Source organism: Carcharhinus amblyrhynchos, chromosome 21, assembly GCF_965287045.1.
Source record: "Carcharhinus amblyrhynchos chromosome 21, sCarAmb.v2.hapA, whole genome shotgun sequence".
Classification (NCBI taxonomy): Eukaryota; Metazoa; Chordata; class Chondrichthyes; order Carcharhiniformes; family Carcharhinidae; genus Carcharhinus; species Carcharhinus amblyrhynchos.
The window spans coordinates 13,965,014-13,984,932 of record NC_137344.1 but is presented as its reverse complement, the minus strand read 5'-3'; the positions used below and the strand labels follow the sequence as shown (position 1 = coordinate 13,984,932).

The following is a 19,919-nucleotide window of genomic DNA, read 5'->3' as shown; positions in this document are numbered from 1 at the left end:
ATTGGTATTAGTCTCAAGTTATTGTGTTCAAGTTGCAGTCACTGAACATTTGACCATTACCCCATATTTAGGGAGAACAGAAATCCACTCCCTGCCCCCCCAACTCAGGTGTTAAGAACACAGCTGACAGTAAACGTCAGATTATTTCAAATCCCAAAAGGGAAACTTGACACTCCATTGTATTTTGCAATTCAATATTGTGTGGAAAGGTTTGACATCAAGAGACTGTTGTGCCAAATATTTTGTGATGACTTTAAATAAACTAAAGCTTTACTAAGGAATAAGATAAACTACAACAAAATAAATTAAACCCTTAACTAGGACAATGACTATTCACAGTATCTCTAACTTTACCCAGTTTGGCATGGTGGCACAGTGAGTAGCACTGCTGCCTTACAGCATCAGGGAACTGGGTTCAATTCCTAGCTTGGGTCACTGTATGTGGAGTCTGCATGTTCTCCCTGTGTTTGCATGGATTTCCACTGGATTCTCTGGTTTCCTCCCATAGGCTGAAAGATGTGCTGGTTAGGTGCATTGGCCATGCTGAGCTCTCCTTTAGTGTACCTGAATAAGCGCCAGAGTGTGGCAACTAGGAAATTTTCATTGCAGCGTTGATGTAAGCTGATTTGTGATACTAATAAATAAACTAAACTTTGTCAGGATTCTACAAATCAACATTATCCTTTTTCCATTTTATTCTGAAGAATGTTGTGATCTGAGTGTTGTTCTTTTTTGTTGGGAAAGTTCAAGGCATCTCAAGATCTCAAGCCAATCAATTTGCCTCTTGGAGACAATATCACATGGTGCTTGTTAATCAACTCAGCACTTGAACTGATGTACGGCACTGTATTGCACAGACACAGTAAAATTATTAATCAATTTGGTATTGTGAAGGCGGCAGGTTTTGTTTATATATTTTTGCATGTGCGGAGGATTTGCTTCCCAAACTACTTCTATTCCCGCTTACAATAATCTTCAAGAAGCAAGTGATCTAGATGCAAAATTGGAAACTCTTGTAGTTTTTCTAAAAGCAGCTAGAGTAGAATGTCTTTCACAGACATAAGGCTACATCAGGTTCGTAAAAAAAAGAAGCTTCTAGAATCTAGTAACAGGAATCAGTTCAGCTGAAATGTGTGTATGATTAATAACAGTTTAATCTGAGTACTGGCAATGTCTGACAGAAAATCAGGTCAGATCACTGCATTTTCTTGATGTTTATTGCCAGTCTTTACGAAATACTTTTTTTAATGAACTGAACCACAACAGAGATTCGAAGCTCATTAAACTGAAAAATGTGTGGAATTGCCCAAGCAATGAAAAAAAACAACAGGCGTCTTTGGTACAGGGCCATCAATACTGGCTCTTGCTGTTGACTGGTCCATTCACTGAGAGAGGCGGGGATAGCAGAAAACGTTCCAACCATTAAATGGGGCTGAGCTCAGATAGGGCAGAGCAAAACACACCCAGGAGAGACAGCAGAGGGAGAGGCACGGCACCAGTTAACTAGATGTCATTTTGTGAATTTTTTTCCTTGTTCTGTGAGTCCACACAACTAAACTTGCCGTGCCTGAGACAGTAACAGCCCCTGTAGGACGCGATCTTCGCTTTTGTTCCGTGAGATTTTAAAAATGAGTGCTACAGTCAGCAATCTGGTGGCAACGTTGTTTCTGCTTCTGGCTTTGAGGGTGGAACAGATCGCCGAGGCGTGTAGCTGTGCCCCAATCCATCCGCAGCAAGCTTTCTGTAATGCAGATGTAGGTAAGTGAAAGCATCTTTTCTGCACTTCCAGCTGTTCCATGGCAAATGTAATCCCGCATTCATATACAGGATTCACTGTACAATATGGTAATTGCCCACCAAATGCCCGAAGTCAATGCAGCCAAAAGTAAGAGAGGAAAGTTTAAAAGGTATAGTGTCCCCCAAAACAGCCTCTCCTGTCAGGTCACAAATTGGAGTCCCGATCTCCAGATATTATTTTGTTTATTTTTCTCTAAGCAGGGTGGAACATTGCTGGTTCATTTTAAATATTACCCAAAGACTGGTAGGCTTACTTGGAAAATGAGAACCTGTAGCTTTAACCTTTTGTAATACTTAACCAGCCTGTCTAAGATTTTAACTTCCCAAAAATAAAAAGCATGAGCGTGTTCAAATCCTCCGTACACCAATTTGTTTGTCCAGCCCCTTTGTTTATCGGGCAGAGCTTTTTAATGACTGACAATTCTTACTCATGGCGAGACTGTAGTTACGTTACTGTATCATGTTAAAATACGTTTTATACATGTGGAACATATGTTTTATTCATTTGTCTACAAATATATGTTCAATAGTTGTTTTTTTCTTGATTTACAAATCCTAATTTGTAAAAAGTTCAACACATATTATAGCCAACACATTATTAAATAATCATACAGATAGTTCATCAGAATGACTGAGTTCAGGCTTCACATCACAGATACAATATATCCCGGCAAACAAATTTTTCATTACATCTGTCTTACTGGCATATATGCTTGAGAGTTAAAAAAAAGAAACCAAAGATTCATTCCCATTGATTAGTCCTGCATTAAGTGATGTCTGAAAATGGGCATGAGGTTGTTTGTTTGACTTGTATTCTTGGGAACCTATTGTTTCTGAGTTAGTTTGGCTTGGACTGTTTTATTTATATGGCCTGGTTGAATTGATAGTTTCAAGCATAATAGTCAGGATTATTTGATATATGTCCATTTTTAGCACAGCATATGCCTGCTTGGCTTATCACGTGATGTCCAGTACATATGTTCACAATTAATGGGACATAATGTTGTGGAACTAATTGCATGTGTGCCTGTTGCCTATTTGTGAAAAGACAAACTCAGTGATCTAGTACATGCAAATTGTACAATGTATAGGTAAACAGTGATAAATTACATAACTACACAGATTTGTTTTTTTAGAATCAAGTCTCTGTCAAGGTTTAAAGCCAGGGTGCAGTACATTCCTGCCCTCTTTTATGAATATACTCTCAATATGTTTCCTTTATTAGTATTGGAACTGAAAAATCATACATTCAAAAAATATTTCTTCTGATTCGGAAGAGGTGGCACAGTGATTAGCACTGCTGCCTCATAGCACCAACAGCCCAGGTTCAATTACTGGCTTGGGTCACTGTGCGGAATTTGCACATTCTCCCTGTGTCTGTGTGGGTTTCCTCTGGATGCTTCGATTTCCTCCCACAGTCTGAAAGACGTGTGGTTTGATGCATTGACTATGCTAAATTCTCCCTCAGTGTACCTGAATAGGCGCCACAGTGTGGCGACTAGGGGATTTTCACAGTAACTTGATTGCAGTGTTAATGTAAGCCCTTTTGTGACTTATAAGTAAATAAACTCTAAACTAAATGTGCCTGTCTAAGAAAACAAAACATTGGTAGTGGAAGGCTGAACCTGGCCAGGAATTTCACATCGTACCAGCATTCATGAGCTTTCAAACTTTATTATGTTTGGGGAGAGAGCAAATGTTGATACATTGCAAGGGCCCTACATCCTACCCATTGAAAAGCACTATAACTGCTTCATGGAAATTGCTATCATTGCAGGTGATGTTTGTTATTTGTACATAACAACAGAAATAATGAGCTAATAAATTAACAAGTACAGCAATCTAACAACAGAAAGGCAATATCTTCAAAGGCCTCTCCATGGTCTGGCACCTGAATGTGTTGTTGTTCTTTCGCATGTTTTTCCTGGAGCATGCGTTACCCAGAGCCAAGCATGTGGGCAGAAAAGCTGCCGTTAAGCCCCTGCCAATGCTGTGTTTACACACGAACAAACGAATTAGGAGGACGAGTAGGCTATTTGGCCCCTCGAGCCTGCTCTACCATTCCATTGGAGCTGATTTCATTGTAAACTCAGCTCCACATTCTTGCCTAACCCGATAACCTTTCAACACCGTGCCCCCCCCACCCAAACAATATAATCAAGAATCTACATCACTCTGCCTTAAAAATATTCAAAGATTCTGCTTCCACTGATTTTTGAGGAAGTGAGTACCAGAGACTCTTAAAACTCTGAGAACAAAATTCTCCTAATCTGTATCTTCGATGAATGATCCCTTATTTTTAAACAGTCATTCTTTCTGATTGTTGTAAGATTTACGACAGTGGCCATAGTTTGGTTGCTACATTTTCCATGTCTGCTGGGGGGAAAATAGCCACTTGGCCCCCATTCCATAACTCTACATGATTGGAGTGCATCGTGTGAAGATGGGGCAGCCTGGTGACACAGTGGTTGGCACTGCTGCCTCACAGCACCAGGGACCTGGGGTTTGATTCTTTGTCTTTGTGGAGTTTGCACGTTCTCCCATGTCTGCATCTGGGTGCTCTAGTTTCTTTCCACTGTCCAAAGATGTGCAGTTTAGGTGGATTGGATTGGCCATGCTAAATTGCCCCTTTAGTGTCAGGGGGACTAACTAGGGTAAATGCATGGGGTTATGGTGATAGGGCCTGGATGGGATTGTTTGGTGTAGACTTGATGGGCCAAATGGCTGCTTTCTGCACTGTAGGATTCTACGATTGCAACTCCATCACTGAGCTGTTCCAGTGGACGCATTTTTAAAGCAGTTTTGGTTACCATGAAACAGTGTCATAAACAACATTGATAACAATGGGGAGAAGGCAGCAACATTGACAGCTAGAGAATTAGCTCTCAGCTTCATAAGCTTTTGATGAATTGTACAATCAGTTTTGGGTCCAGATGATGACCAGAAGCTGAGCCTGTACTTCATCAAACGATTACAATCTAAAGTCTGTTTCCTGGAGCCGAACTGGAATCAGTGGTTTAAAACTGATCATTAAAAGCTTCGGTTGAGAGTACAAAGCAAGTTAAAAGTGCTTCATGACTGGAGGCAGCAGTTGCTACGGAACTGTTGGATGCTTTCCATTGCTGCTTGTGCATTACATAGCGAAAAATCAGCCTCCAGACTGCCTCCATAAATGGACAGTAATTTCATAACTGGACTACTATTTTTATTTTGGATTATATTGTAAATGATTTGGGGAATTGGAAGGTTTCAGCAGTGAACTGTTGAGTTTCACTGCATAACTAAATAGCTCCCAAATCTCAGATTATTCTTGATTTTTAATTTGTGCTTCTATGGGCATTCCTGTAATGCGTATGTCTGATTATAAGCACCTTTCTTCCTTCCTGAACTAATGCACATAAATCTACAGTAGCTTTGAAGCAAGCAGTCCTAAGCTGTTCTCCATAATCTGGATATATAACGCAGTATGTTCAGACAGGAAATTGAAATTATCATCTATTATATGCATTTACTATCAACCAACAGTAGTCCCTGTGTACATAAGCTATTTTGTAGATTCAGTTTTCTCTGAATAGATACCAAAAAAGATTTAAATATATTTTCCAAGTGACTGCAATAATTATAGCCAGCCCAAAGAGGAACAGCTCAAAAATATTTTAAAAACTGCAGACTTCCAGTTGAATCTCAAATTTAAAAAAAAATTCCTGACTTTGCTGAAACTATCACAAAAAACCCTCTCTCTTTCTTCCTGCATTTACTGATGGGGATAGACAAAAGAGCCAACATCCTGTTTTTCAGAGCGAAAAACTTGGTGGAGGTGGTTTAAGGAAATTATGACGTTTCTTTGACATATGAGCAGAATTGCCCTACATGTTTACTTTTGTGGTGAACTATGCAATGGAGTTTTTATATATAACTTTCTGCAAGTCAGCCCAGTGTCCACCATATAATGACTACAAATGGTACTTCATCAGATGGTGATTTCAAGTCCGTTGTATAAGTAATTATGCCAATTTTTTTCAGCTGTTTGCTTCCAAAAAAGAAAACTTGAGTTCTTTCTGGGAGAACAATGCATAACCAGGATCTGTAATAAAAGATTAATCAGAACTGTGATCAAATTATATTAATATTTATAAACTTGGGAGGGTGGCACAGTAGCACAGTGGTTAGCTGTGCTGCTTTATTGCGCCAGGGACCAGGGTTCGATTCCTGGCTTGAGTCACTGTCTGTGTAGAGTTTGCATGTTCTCCCCCGTGTCTGTGTGGGTTTTCTCTCTCATTCTGAAAGACATGCTGGTTAGGCGCATTGACCTGAACAGCTGCTGAACTATGGCAACTAAGGGAATTTCATAGTAACTTCATTGCAGTGTTAATGTAAATCTTACTTGTGACTAATAAATAAACTTTACTTTAAAACAGGCAATAAAACTGAAACACATAGCCCACGGCTGTATTCTTGGACACTGAAATTACACATCTCTCCTGATGCATGCCATGTGCCAAACTACAGAGAAAAGTTAAAATATTGATTTTATAAACCTGCAAATAAACATTAATCATCATGTTGCACAGTGAGCATTAACAGTGATCTACACATAGGCTGATTGATGCATCATTTTAATATTTAACCTAGGGATATCAAATGGGAGGCATGCAACAAAATACTGCTGTTCATCATTTTAATTGCAGTTGTGAATTTTATGTTGTGAACTTAGGAATGAAGTTACCTGACTTTGATTTACTCATGATTCTTTTATATTATTTTCCTTTTCTGTTTCAAATTTGTTTTGAATCAATGAAAGCAAGATATAGTAGTGTTTTTTGGAAAGAAGTTGGCTGTGTTTTGCTTGGATGTTTTTTTAACCAAATCCCTTTAACTCCAGCTCAGAACATCTACGTTTCCACACCAGCAAGCTTTGATGTAGACATTGACAGTTTTGGTTCCAATTATGGATCACGTGTGTGTTGTGGGTCAAATACATTTCACTTTGGGCTTTTTCAGGAGGCAGAGGGAAAATAAGACATTTGACCCCTTTAATCTGAGCTGGAATTAATCCAGGTGTTTGGAATTGCAAAATTCTAATACCATTGTGGTTGTAAGTATCTCCACCTAGGTTTGATGATAACCTGCATTCCCCAGGCTATTGTGGTAATGTACCAAAGGTGAAGGTACATTTCGAGAATCCCTACAGTGTAGAAGGAGGCCATTCAGCCCATCAAGTCTACCCTGACCACAATCCTACCTACGCACTATCCCCATAACTCCACATATTTACCTTGCTAATTCTCCCCTATAATAGGGTCAATTTAGCATGGCCAATCAACCTAACCCGCACATTTTCAGAGTATGGGAGGAAACTCCGCGCACCCAGAGGAAACTTCACACAGACGAGTCCCCAGAGCTATGAGACGGCAGTGCTAACCCTGTATGTCAGTCTCACCAAACTGGCGTTTCGCTTGTAATCTAAATATTTTGTTTGGTTGCCAAACCAACTATTTTAATAGATACCATTTCACTTGGCTTTTCTAAATTCATTAATAATGACTGTGTGTGCATATTACCAATTTCCTTCTGCCAACTAGCTGGAGATGGAATCATCATTTGATTAAAATTACATATGACTGGTTACAAAATTATCAAAGCTGCCACAAACGCAGTTGCAGAACAGAGTGGTACCCTCATCCAAAGGAGTGTTTTATGGGCATCCTGTTTTCTCATTGCCTGCTGAAAGGGCACTTAGAGGGTTAAATCCTGCTCCTGTGTATGTGTGCTGCAGACACGGGTTGAAGTGGTGGGGAAGGATGGTGGGCTGTTGAGATTTCAGAAAACCCAAATTTTAGCCTTTCACTTCTCTTGAACCAATTTGTGCTATCCTGGGTTTTCTGATGGGACTACAAAGAGTACACAAGAGGTATGTGTTAGTCAATGCTTCTGACCTTATAAATTAATTCAGAGCATGTTAGAGGAACATCCTCGCTGTGCAGATGTGTTGCCCTGTTGGGAGAAATTTAGACCTATGTGCTTTTCAAAGTTGCATATGAGACATAAATGATGAGCATTTTCAACTTGGGCCATATGGGGGGAGAAAGAATCTGCATCGCAATGAAATTGAAAAAAGGGTAGTGGCTGTAAAGGTCAAACCATAATGTTAGTTTTACATCTGGCTCAACAAGTTAAAAATAAAATCCCACAGTTTAAAAGTGTTCAGACTGACATTTTGCTGAGCTTCGGCCTATTTTTTTTCTCATGGTTTCCTGGCATTGCAACACTATTCATTTTTTATGGATGGGAACATTATTTACTGCTTCTCATTTCATTTTAAGTTTACTGCCAGATTGCACTGAAGTATTTAGCTGAAGAAGCTGTCCTCTCAGCTCCTGGCATTAGCCATCCCTGGCTTCATCACAGTGCAAAGCCAAACAGCATTTCAAACTTTGTCTCCAACAGGAAATGCAGGTGCTTATTTGCTCATTTCTGTTCCTGTCCTATTCCAGACATTTTGATCTCCGTGCTGATGTAAATCCTACCAGGGACACACAGGCTGTATTTAAAGGAGCAGACCGAGATTGCAGAAAACCTAAAAACCTTTTTTGTGTGAGCATGACATTCAGCTCAGGAAAATGTGCACCACTCCGCTCATGGAATTGCTGCCCCTAACAGAATGAGTGACTTATTAGGTGCCTAATTTATCTAAATTGGTTTGAGCTGCAACAAAATGAATCTTATTTTAGTCCTGTGATCTTGATAAATTAGGCAGCATCATTTGAGAGGCAAGATTAATTGTTGCAAAGTAACTTTTTGTTGAATCATCAGTAATGGTACAACCTACCAGCTGAATAAAATATTACATTTGGTTGATTTTTAAGTTTAGTTTACTGGTTAGTATCACAAGTAGGCTTACATTAACAATGTAATGAATTTAATGTGAAAATCCCCTCCACACCACACTCCAGCGCCTGTTCAGGTACATGAGGGAGAATTTAGCATGGCCGATGCACCTAACCAGTATGTCTTTCGGGCTGTGAGAAGAAACCAGAACACAAAGGAAACCCATGCAGACACGGAGAACATGCAGGCTCTGCACAGACAGTGATCCAAGTCAGAGATCGAACCCAGGTCCCTGGTGCTGTGTGTGTCAGCTGTGAGGCAGCAGTGCTAACCACCTTGCCACCCCATCATGTATTTGTTGTCATGTTTTTGACTTGAATTTTTATACTTTGTGGTGTTCTGAAATTCTTTTGACATTCTTAACATCCACGGATAAAGAATGAGGAGCGTTGGATTAATTACATTTGCAGTTTGAGTATGTCTAGAATTACTTGGTAGCCCTACCTGTGGTTGCAGGAATTGATCAGATTGCCCCAGTGAAACCACATTTCATAACATTTTAATGCTGAGGCAATGGAACTACTGATTTCTATAACAGAATTTTTATGCTGTTTTATTCAGAGATTACTAAAATATATCTTGTGATAATGTTAAGATTAGACAACAAACCAAATATAAATAATATATAGAAAATTATGGTTCAGAATTTTAGTAGTTCTACCACATTTTCCATAACCAGTGCTCCCATCTAATAGCATTTCATTAGTGGTTAGTTGTTAAGATGTGAATGGACAATGTTGTCCTTTACTCACTGTCCCTTCCCAGAAATCTTATTGCCATGAAGTGATCTATTTGACAATTTATCAATTAAATAATTCGTAAACTCAATCAAGTAGGATAATGCGATACTGCAATTTCAGCTCCTGCAAGGAACTAGTTTTAATAAATTCAAGTAGATTCCACTTAAAATGCCATGCAAGATATAGATGTTCCTCAGTTATCATTGTTTCAGTTGCAAAGATTAATTCCTGCTGGTATCAAAGGTTGTAGTCGCAAAACAAAAGCCAATCTTAACAATCCTTTACTTTCACTAAAAAAAATGTGTCTTTGTTATATTGGTTGTAACCAATTTCAGAAATTGTAAAACCAAAGACATTGGGTGGAATTTTCCTTTTTAATAAAAAAGGCAAAGTGAGGGGTTCTGACTGAAAACTGGCGTATTTCTCCCAAGAATGAACTATGTTTTCAATCCAGATCTTCTGACACTTAGTCAAAAAAAAGGGGGTGTATTTTGTGCTGTTATTCTGGAAGACAGGAGCCTGATAGAGCTGGCAAGGCTGGCTCTACAGAGATTGAAGCACCATGTTTAAAGGACACTTTGATTGCAAAGGAAAGGCCTTTGATTTGAGAGAAGAGGTGTGTTTTCCAGCCACCGTCATCCCAAGGTCAATGGAGTTTTGCATGGTCCATGTTGTGCCTGCTACAGTTCCCATGGTGGATGGGACGGCAAAATTCTGCCCAAGGTAACAACAATTTAAATAATCCCTTATTGAATTTCACATTAAAACATACCTGATTTTAAATTATGATCTTACCAAATGGCAATATTGAATTACTATGATTAGAATTATAAAATGTAAGTGAGATTTTAACTCCTATGCTATAGGCGGGGGCAGCGGCGCAGTGGCACAGTGGTTAGCACTGCTGCCTCAGTGCCAGGGACTTGGGTTCAATTCCTTGGGTCACTGACAGTGTGAAGTTTGAACATTCTGTGTATCTGCGTGGGTTTCCTCCCACATTCCAAAGAATTGAGTTAAATTGATTGGCCATGCTAAATTGCCCTTTAGTTTCGGGGGTTTAGTAAGGTAAATAAAGTAAGGTCATCAAAATAGGGCCTGGGTGGGATAGTAGTCCATGCAGACTCGATGGGTCAAATGGCCTTGTTCTGCATTGTAAGGATTCTATGATTCCCCTCAAGGTAGTTGTGTACCACCCTGAATTGAAGGGAGAATATAATTTTGAATTGTGCTTTTGCTAATATAAAACTTTACTATAGTAGTAAAATACTGTGCTGCTTGCAATCTTGCCTTTTTAAAAATAAAACAGCTTTGGAACTTTTTTATATCGGGCTTTCATTTTGTTGGAACATCAAATATAGCTGCACTTATCACAGGAAAATGGTTAGGGAGTTAGTGTTTGAGTTATGTGTTAGTTCTATGAGGATGTGTCTAGGGCGGTGGATAGAGGGGAGCCGGTGGATGTGGTGTTTCTTGATTTTCAGAAGGTGTTTGATAAGGTGCCTCACAAGAGGTTATTACAGAAGGTCAGGGGGCATGGAGTTGGGGGTAGGGTGTTAGCGTGGATAGAGGATTGGCTGTCAAATAGGAGGCAGAGAGTGGGGGTCAATGGGTGCTGTTTGGATTGGCGGCTGGTGACTAGTGGAGTGCCCCAGGGGTCGGTGCTGGGGCCTCAGCTATTTACCATTTATATAGATGATCTGGAGGAGGCAACCGAGTGTATGGTGTCGAAATTTGCTGATGACGCCAAGATTGGTGGAACGGCAAATTGTGCGGAGGGTGTGGAGAGTCTGCAGAAGGATCTAGATAGGCTGGGCGAATGGCCCAGGAACTGGCAAATGGAATTTAATGTTGGCAAATGTGAGGTTGTCCACTTTGGTAGGAATAATGGGAGGAAGGACTATTACTTACATGGCGAAAAACTGCAGCATGCGACGGTGCAGAGGGACCTCGGGGTCCTTGTGCATGAGTTGCAAAAACCCTGCCTACAGGTGTAGCAGGTGGTCAGGAAGGCTAATGGGATGCTGGCCTTCATAGCGAGGGGGATTGAATATAAAAGTAGGGAGGTCTTGCTCCAGCTGTATAGGGCACTGGTGAGGCCGCAGCTGGAGTACTGTGTGCAGTTTTGGTCGCAGCACTTACGCAAGGATATTTTGGCCTTGGAGGGAGTGCAGAGGAGGTTTACTAGGCTGATACCAGAGTTGAGGGGGTTGAACTATGAGGAGAGGCTGAATAAACTAGGCTTGTACTCGTTAGAGTTTAGAAGAATGAGGGGAGATCTCATTGAGACATATAAGTTGATGAATGGGATGGATAGGATAGAGGTGGAGAGGCTCTTCCCACTCAGAAAGGACAGTAGGACTAGAGGGCACAGCCTCAGGATAAAGGGGGGGCGGTTTAGAACGGAGTTGAGGAAGAACTTCTTCACTCAAAGGGTGGTGAATCTCTGGAATTCTCTGCCCGTTGAGGTGGTGGAGGCTGCCTCGCTAAATATATTTAAGAACATAAGAAATAGGAGCAGGAGTAGGCCATCTGGCCCTTCGAGCCTGCCCCGCCATTCAATAAGATCATATTTAAGATGTGGGTTGATAGGTTTTTGATAGGCAAGGGGATTAAGGGTTATGGGGAGAGGGCAGGGATGTGGAACTGAGCCACGACAGATCAGCCGTGATCTTATTGAATGGCGGGGCAGGCTCGAGGGGCTGGATGGCCTACTCCTGCTCCTATTTCTTATGTTCTTACGTTTGGCACAATGTTCAAGGTGCAATGACATTGAAGGTGAGACTAATTTAAGGGTCTCTCATCGGCTTAAAATAAGTTTTTGTATCCTAGAATAAGAGTATATTATGAAGCATAGACATTGCACATAGTCCATGCAACAGTTATATATTTGATAAACTCCATCGGTTTCTTTGTTTTGTTTTCCCCAGTTATTTTTCTGCCATTTTCCTTCTTGACTACTTTTTTGAAGGTATTGGCTCATTACTGGGGCATGGAACAGTATTCAGGGGTGCTATTAAACATCAAAAACAATTTATTGGCCATGCAGAGAGAAACTCAGTCCACTGTGTGTCAAAAATATTTTTGTCATATTATCAAACTTTTTAAAAAAGATGAAAAAGCAAAAATTTTAATTGCAACATTGTGAAGGGATGAACCAGAAAATTATTCCTTTGCTTCTGGAACTTGGCTTTGAATCCAGCCCACACTACAGGGGGGCACATTTTATTTCCCTCCTAATGGTAAGAGAAGTAAGTGCAATGATTTATGACTGGTGCCAGCCCTGTTTCTACTGCAGTCAGTTCCAAAGCAATAAAAAACACAACCACAAGTAGGTACAAACTGATCCCAGATCAGACATAAGGAAAATAGGTGCAAAGAATGGAAATGTCACAATGTCGCGATACAAATAGTGGATTCTCCTGAAGGAGAGGGAATGCTATTCTGCATCATTTATTTGTATTTAACACAGAAGCAATGGGAGGAATCATGTTGTGTATTTTGGGGTCTCCCTTACTGATTGGGGAGCTGATGAAAGATCGGCGCTGTCTGTTTTCACAAAAGCTTGCCAACCCAGCCAGGCAATAACATGGCCACCAGCAGGCCTTCCCCTGAAATCTAGACCATCGGGGTAGCAGTCTCACCTGTTTAGTTGCTGCAGGAAAAACATCTGCAGATGTCTGTGGATCATGGAGCAACCCAGACCACAGGAAGTAACATCATGGGGAGAGAATGAAATTTCATGGGGAGATGGGTGCAGGGTGCTCGGCAGCAAGGGCAGGTCCTCAGGCCCTGCTTTCCCAATCTGTCTTTGATTGAGGTGCACCCCCTCCTGGAGGTGAGCAGCTTGCTGTACAGATTTAGCTGTGTATATCAATAAGCCGACCTGCAGCTGGTTTAATACCAGCGCTGGTAGGATGAGACCCTTAAATGGTTATTAATTTGGCTACTTGAGGACTTCAAAAAAAGGCAAGGTTGGAAAGCTGACCACAGGCCTCCTGCCCAGAACTTAATTCTGGTGAAGGTAGGGTGGTGTCAGGATTCTGGTCACCACCTTGCTGCCAAATTTCAAGTCTTCCCAGCCTTCAAGCCAGCCACCAGTGAGAGCAGAAGATTCTGTGGTAAGGATGACATTTAGGTCCATATTTTAAACTTGGTAGAACCAGGTTATAACGGGAGTTTTAAAATAATCCAGTTGGAAAATCTTGATTTTAGATTTCCAAATTAGAGTATTGAACGTTTACATTTTCAAAAACAATGGGCAGGGAATGCTGCCTATCACTGGGAGGACTTGCCATTGCATAGTTTGGTTTTCTATGGCAAGTTGCTGTAAGTGTGAGCTCATAAGAACATAAGAAATAGGAGCAGGAATAGGCCATCTAGCCCTTCGAGCCTGCCCCGCCATTCAATAAGATCATGGCTGATCTGTCGTGGCTCAGTTCCACTTTCCCGCCCTCTCCCCATAACCCTTAATCCCCTCTCTTATCAAGAACCCATCAACCCGCTTCTTAAAAATATTTAGCGAGGCAGTCTCCACCACTTCAACAGGCAGAGAATTCCAGAGATTCACCACCCTTTGAGTGAAGAAGTTCCTCCTCAACTCCGTTCTAAACCGCCTCCCCTTTATCTTGAGGCTGTGCCCCCTAGTCCTACTGTCTTTTTTGAGCGGGAAGAGTCTCTCCACCTCTATCCTATCCATCCCATTCATCATCTTATACGTCTCAATGAGATCTCCCCTCATTCTTCTAAACTCTAACGAGTACAAGCCTAGTTTATTCAGCCTCTCCTCATAGCTCAACCCCCTCAACTCCGGTATCAGCCTAGTGAACCTCCTCTGCACTCCCTCCAAGGCCAAAATATCCTTGCGCAGGTGCGGCGCCCAAAACTGCACATATCATCTGAGGGAAACTGAGCAGCTAAGGCTTGAAGGGATTGGGCAAGCAGGTCTGCATCTCCTCAAACAACTGAACTGAAAGGTTGTGAAATTATCAGTGCCAGGAATATAAAGGAGGTATGAATTAAGATGGGTAAATTTAATACTCAATCAATTACAGAAAGAGAAAGTGAGGGAAAGGAAGATTGGATTAAAATAGGGGGAAACAAAGTGTTTAAAAAGATAAAATTTGCATTTGTAAAATCTCTAACAATAATTAAGCTTTAATGAATTAGCTTTAATAGATTGGCACTAATTACACTCTTCTATATCACATCAATAGGATACTGGGACTGAAATAGACTAGACTTTATATGGAGAGTTCATACCATTCAATGCATTTTATTGAGGTATGAGGTGCCCTCTTGGCAGAGCCAGGGCTTGGGCAGCAGCTTTTGCATTTAGCAATGCATCTTCTACTTGCCTGAAATTTCTTTAACTTTTGTGCATAACTGCCAGCATGTGGCATTAATCTCACCGTTATTTTGACTGCACGCTATGGCCCAAAATATTCAGAGACAAAAATGACTAGATATTCTGTGCCCTTAAATAACCTCAGGATAGACATAAATTGTTTCAGAGCCAGTAAAACACTCTGAAATATAGTAACTACTGGAATATAAGGAAATGTAGCATACAATTTGTGCATAGCAATTTCCCAAAAATTTACAGTGAGATTAATTAATAGTGGTGTTTGGTAGAGGGATATATTGACAAGGGTATCAGATATCTTCATTCCAGTTCTTCCTGGAATGTTTTACATGCATCGTAGAGAGTGGCGCACTGTTTAGCACTGCTGCCCTACAGCTCAAGGAACCGGGTTCAATTCCTGGCTTGGGACACTTTCTTGCTGTGTCTGAGTGAGTTTCCTTTGGGTGTTCCGATTTCCCCTCGTGCTCCAAAGATGTCCTGGTTAGGTGCATTGGCCATGCTAAATTCTCCCTCAGTGTGTCTAAACAGGTGCCAGAGTGTGGTGACTATAGGATTTTCACTAACTTCATTGCAGTGTTAATGCAAGCCTCCTTATGACTAATAATTAAATATAGACTTGATTTAACATCTCATTTTAATTGGTGTGTGTAGTTGTGCTATTCACCTTTGCTACACTAAAGATTACCTTAGATTATAGGCTGGAATTTTTCGAAACTGGGAAGATTTCATAGCTTTTTTTAAAAAGAGTAGTGAGTGGGCCTTCATGTGGAAGGCTCAGCCACCATACCCCACCAATTCCCGACTGTCCCCATTATCAACAGATGTAGTTTTTTTGGCAGGAGCACAAAATTCATACAGGAGAGAAATCCAAACTTAGCAGGGCTGTATAAACTCAATGCTGAGTTCAAACAGAGCCCATTTTTGCTCTTGTGACAGTCTTAACCCACAGTGAAAGGCACAAATTGATGGGACGTTAATACTCATGAAGGGCAGATAAGGTCTGTACGTGTCAAGATCCAAAGTTTTTTTGATATTCCATCGTTCAAACTTGATTTTTCAAAAACTGGCAGTGAGAATTAAGTGCTTTGACATACCAGTACTTCAGAGAAAAAAATCCATATGGTCATACAGTTTCTATAGTTATTGGTTGATATTTCACCATAGGTTATCATTATGTCAGAATGAATGCTTGTCTGTGTTTCAAAAGCTACAATTGTCTCAGCAGGAAGTTTTTATTTCACAGTTTGACAATTTAGAGATGATAAAAGGATTAGCTGACTTTGGTTTGAACAGGGGTTTGTAATAACAAATTGAGCAACTTTAAATGAATATCTTAATTTTAGAATCTTTTGAATATCAAGTGTGTCAGAGTGAGAGTTGTGTTATGTTGTTAGACTTTTTTAAACTCCACACAATTCATGCAGTCCATCCACTCATGGTGGATACTGGTTGAGTGGCTGTGGAGGTGACATAGCAGGTCTTAGAGGGGGCATGAGTTGAAAGACCAGAAGAGGTGGATGAGAGGGCAGAGCTTGCCACTAGAGCCACACATATGGAGGATGGGGGCATGAGATGGCATGGGGAATGTTTGGTGGGTAAGGACCCTTGTGTTTTTATTTTACCTGGGCCGAGGTCCCGTGGCACTGTAGTAGGCCTTCTAAGCAATCCACTTTTGTCACCCAACACCCTTGTGTCTGCCTCTACATCTCTTCCTGGGTTGACTGGTCTAACCTGGCCCAAGCAGTGCCCTTCAGGGCACTTTCTCCCGAGACAGGCAAGCTGAGCTTGGCTCTCCACTACCTGTCTCAAGAATGAAAATACAAGCCATTGTTTTTGTCAAACCCTCTGCATTGTGTCGGATTCTGATCTGAGATCGACCCTCTTCTTGAATTCTCTTGGGGCAATGATTATTCTCAGTTGGTGTAAATGTTTTTATAATGACCATTCTTTTTATCTCATGCTTTAACACCAATCACCTTCCAATTCCAGCTTCACCCCCTTAAACTTGTTTATTTGGGATTTCAATTAATGTGTTTATCTTAACAGTTGGAGGAACTGTTTATCCTTTGAAATGTATTAATTTGATCGCTATAACTATTGCTGGGGGATCAGCCGTTGGGAGGGGTTGATTCTAAAATCATGAAGCCAATACAAACATCAGTTTTATGGTTATCTAATCACAAAACTACTTAAAAAATATGGTAAGTTTATTTATTAGCATCACAAGTAGGCTTACATCGACAGAGCAATTAAGTTAGCGAAAATCCCCTAGTCACCTCTCTGGCGCCTGTTCAGGTACACTGAAGGAGAATTTAGCATGGCCAAAGCACGTCTTTTGGACTGTGGGAGGAGACCAGAGCACCTGGAGGAAACCCAAGCAGGCACAGGGAGAACGTGCTGACTCCGCAGAGACAGTGACCCAAGCTGGGCGTTGAACCTAGGTCCCTGGAGCTGTGAGGCAACAGTGCTAACCACTGTGTCGTCCAAATATGGCACATTCTCAAGTTAGCATATTTTAAACTTAGCATATTTTAACACAGGAAACCTTGGCACCACTTTCTCATGCATGTGTTAACAATATCAAAACACAAAACCATCATGCATGTTTAGTACAATACCAGCTGATATACTTAATTACAGAAAGCATTTGTTGCAAAGCTATACACGCTATGTAATCTTCTGTGCCATAGCATCACAATGGAATTCAATGCTGAATGTATTAACTGAGGTGCTTGGCTGTGAATGAATCCTAGTCATGCTATCAAATAGTTTAAGATTTAGGTCACCTAATTTGAACCTCAATTGCCTTAATATTCCTGTAACTGTTTATTTCTTTTCAAAATATAGACGAATGCATTTGTTGAAGTATATCTCTTCAAAATTAGAGAATATTCTATTTTCCAAATGGAACGTTAGAATAGGCAACACACTATATTCATGTACAATATATATGCACAATTTTCAATTCCTGTTTTTCTGCATAAAACACTGTACATCTTGTGCAACTATGCATACTGCAGCCACAGTTTATTGATGATGGAGGAGTGGATTCTGAGCCCAGTGGGGGAGAGTTGGGAGGCTCTGACATAAGTTAAATATCTTGACTGTGCTTCTGATAGTATTTATCCAGGTGAATAGTATAGTCCATTACACTCCTAACTGAGCCTTGTAAAGATATGAAGAGACATTGAAGGATAAGGGGGTGAACCACTGATCATGGATTGCCCAGCCTCTGTCTTGTGCTTGCAGTTTAATGTTAATGGAGGCAGGGCCAGTTAAACTTCTGACCAAAGGCCAAGACATAGTGGATGACCCCAACATTCTGCCAATGCTGCATTTGAATCAGAGCGGAACTAACATCCTTGTAGGGCATTTTTCTAGTGCTGTTGGGAGAAGTTTAAACTAACTCGGTAGTGGAAGGACACACACACATAGACTGTTAGCAGAATAAGGGCACAGTATCATACGGAGAATCAAATCAGATGGAGCACAGCTGTATTACATTTCAAGGGAGTAAGGCAATGCTGGATGGCCTCTACTTTATTGGCAGGGGTATTGCAAGTAAAACAGATGTGTTAAGGGCGATGATTGACATGTGGAATTGTGATACAGTAGCCATGACAGTGATGTGATTTGAGGGAGTGGCAGTGCTGGCAACTCAACATTCCAGGGTATCGAGGCTTCAAGCAAGACAAAGGAGGAGACATTGCATCATTAGTTAAGGAGTCAGTTACTGCATCATGGAGAAATGAAATCTTGGAAGTGGCATTGAATAAAGTTTTGTGGCTAGAGCTTGGGAATAAAAAGGGCAGACATTTTGCTCAGTGTTTAGTTTAGACCCCAGATGGTCAGTGGGAAATTGAGGAGCAAATATATGCACAATTCAGAGGTGTGCAAAAATAATAACAATAGGGTAATTGCAGTACATTTTAACTTTTCTAACATTAGATCGGTATCCATGAGAATTGGAAGGGTTGAGGGACAGACAATGGGAAGATCCATTGTCCTCTGGAGGGATTTTCCGGTCTTGGGTTAAGCGAGGCTGTAAAATCCTACCCATTGTGTTAAGGGCTTGGATGGAGTGGCTTTCTTTGTGTAGAGTAAAACATTTTAGGCCAATATGTCGAGGGAAGGAGCTGTTCTGAGGAATGAAGCCCATTCATGGGGTTGAGGCAGGGATGGGGGAGCATTTTAGTGATAGCAATCACAACATGGTACAATTTTTAAATTTGTTATGGACAAAGAAATAGACAAGTTGCAAAAAAAAGTCTTGAACTGGGGAAGAGCAGATTTTAGTGAAATAAGGCAGGATCTGACCAAGATAGACTGGAAATAGTTGCTAATGGGGTAATCTACAGAAGAGTAAGGGGGGCATTCAAAAAAGAAATGGTAGGGTTCAAGCCCAGCATGTTGCCTCTAGGGTGATAGGAAGGAATAACAAATCTAGAGAACCATGGATGACCAGAGATATTCAGGATACGGTGAGAAGGAAGTTTTTAACATGTACAAGGGCAGCAAATCAGCAGAGGCATTAGTAAACTGCAGGGTGGAGCTTAAAAAAAGCAACTAGGAGTGCAAAGAGGGGATATGAGAAAGCTCTAGTTTTCCCTAAAAGGAGGGAAAATCCCAAGATATTCTATATGTATATCAATGGGAAGAAGATAATTGGGGAAAGAGTCGGGCCCATTAGGGGGCAATGTGTGGGTCGAGCCAGAGGACACTGTTGAACAAATACTTCACATCCATCTTCACCCAAGAGAATGAGTATGAAGGTATGGAATTTGGAGAGAGAGGCTCTTGAGTAAATTGGGAAGGACAAGTTTTTGAAGTGTTGACAGCTTAAATGGGGACAAATCTCCAGGTCCGGACAAATTATGTCCCAGACTGCTGTGGGCAGCAAGGGAGGAGATTGCAGGGGTTCTGACCCAAATCTTTAATTCCTCTTTGGCCATGGTGGAGTGCCAGATGACTGGACAACAGCTAATGTGGTTATGCTATTTAAGAAGGGCTGTAGAGACAGAAAACTACAGATTAGTGAGTCTCACATCAGCGGTAGGGAAACCTGAAAGAGAGCATCCATCTCCACTTGTAGAGGTAGTCAGATGACTTCATCAGAGGGAGTCATGCCTAAC

General features: G+C 41.0%; 1 protein-coding gene across 1 annotated transcript in view; it reads left to right on the top strand.

Annotated features, from left to right (window-relative positions):
* Window positions 1-1,458: 1,458 nt before the first annotated feature.
* The window catches only part of timp2a (TIMP metallopeptidase inhibitor 2a), a 70,427-nt gene continuing 51,966 nt past the window's right edge, over window positions 1,459-19,919 (top strand). The window contains exon 1 of the mRNA XM_080209519.1: window positions 1,459-1,758. Coding sequence (XP_080065645.1) covers window positions 1,629-1,758 — 130 coding nt within the window. The 5' untranslated portion in view covers window positions 1,459-1,628. The remainder of the gene's footprint in view (window positions 1,759-19,919) is intronic.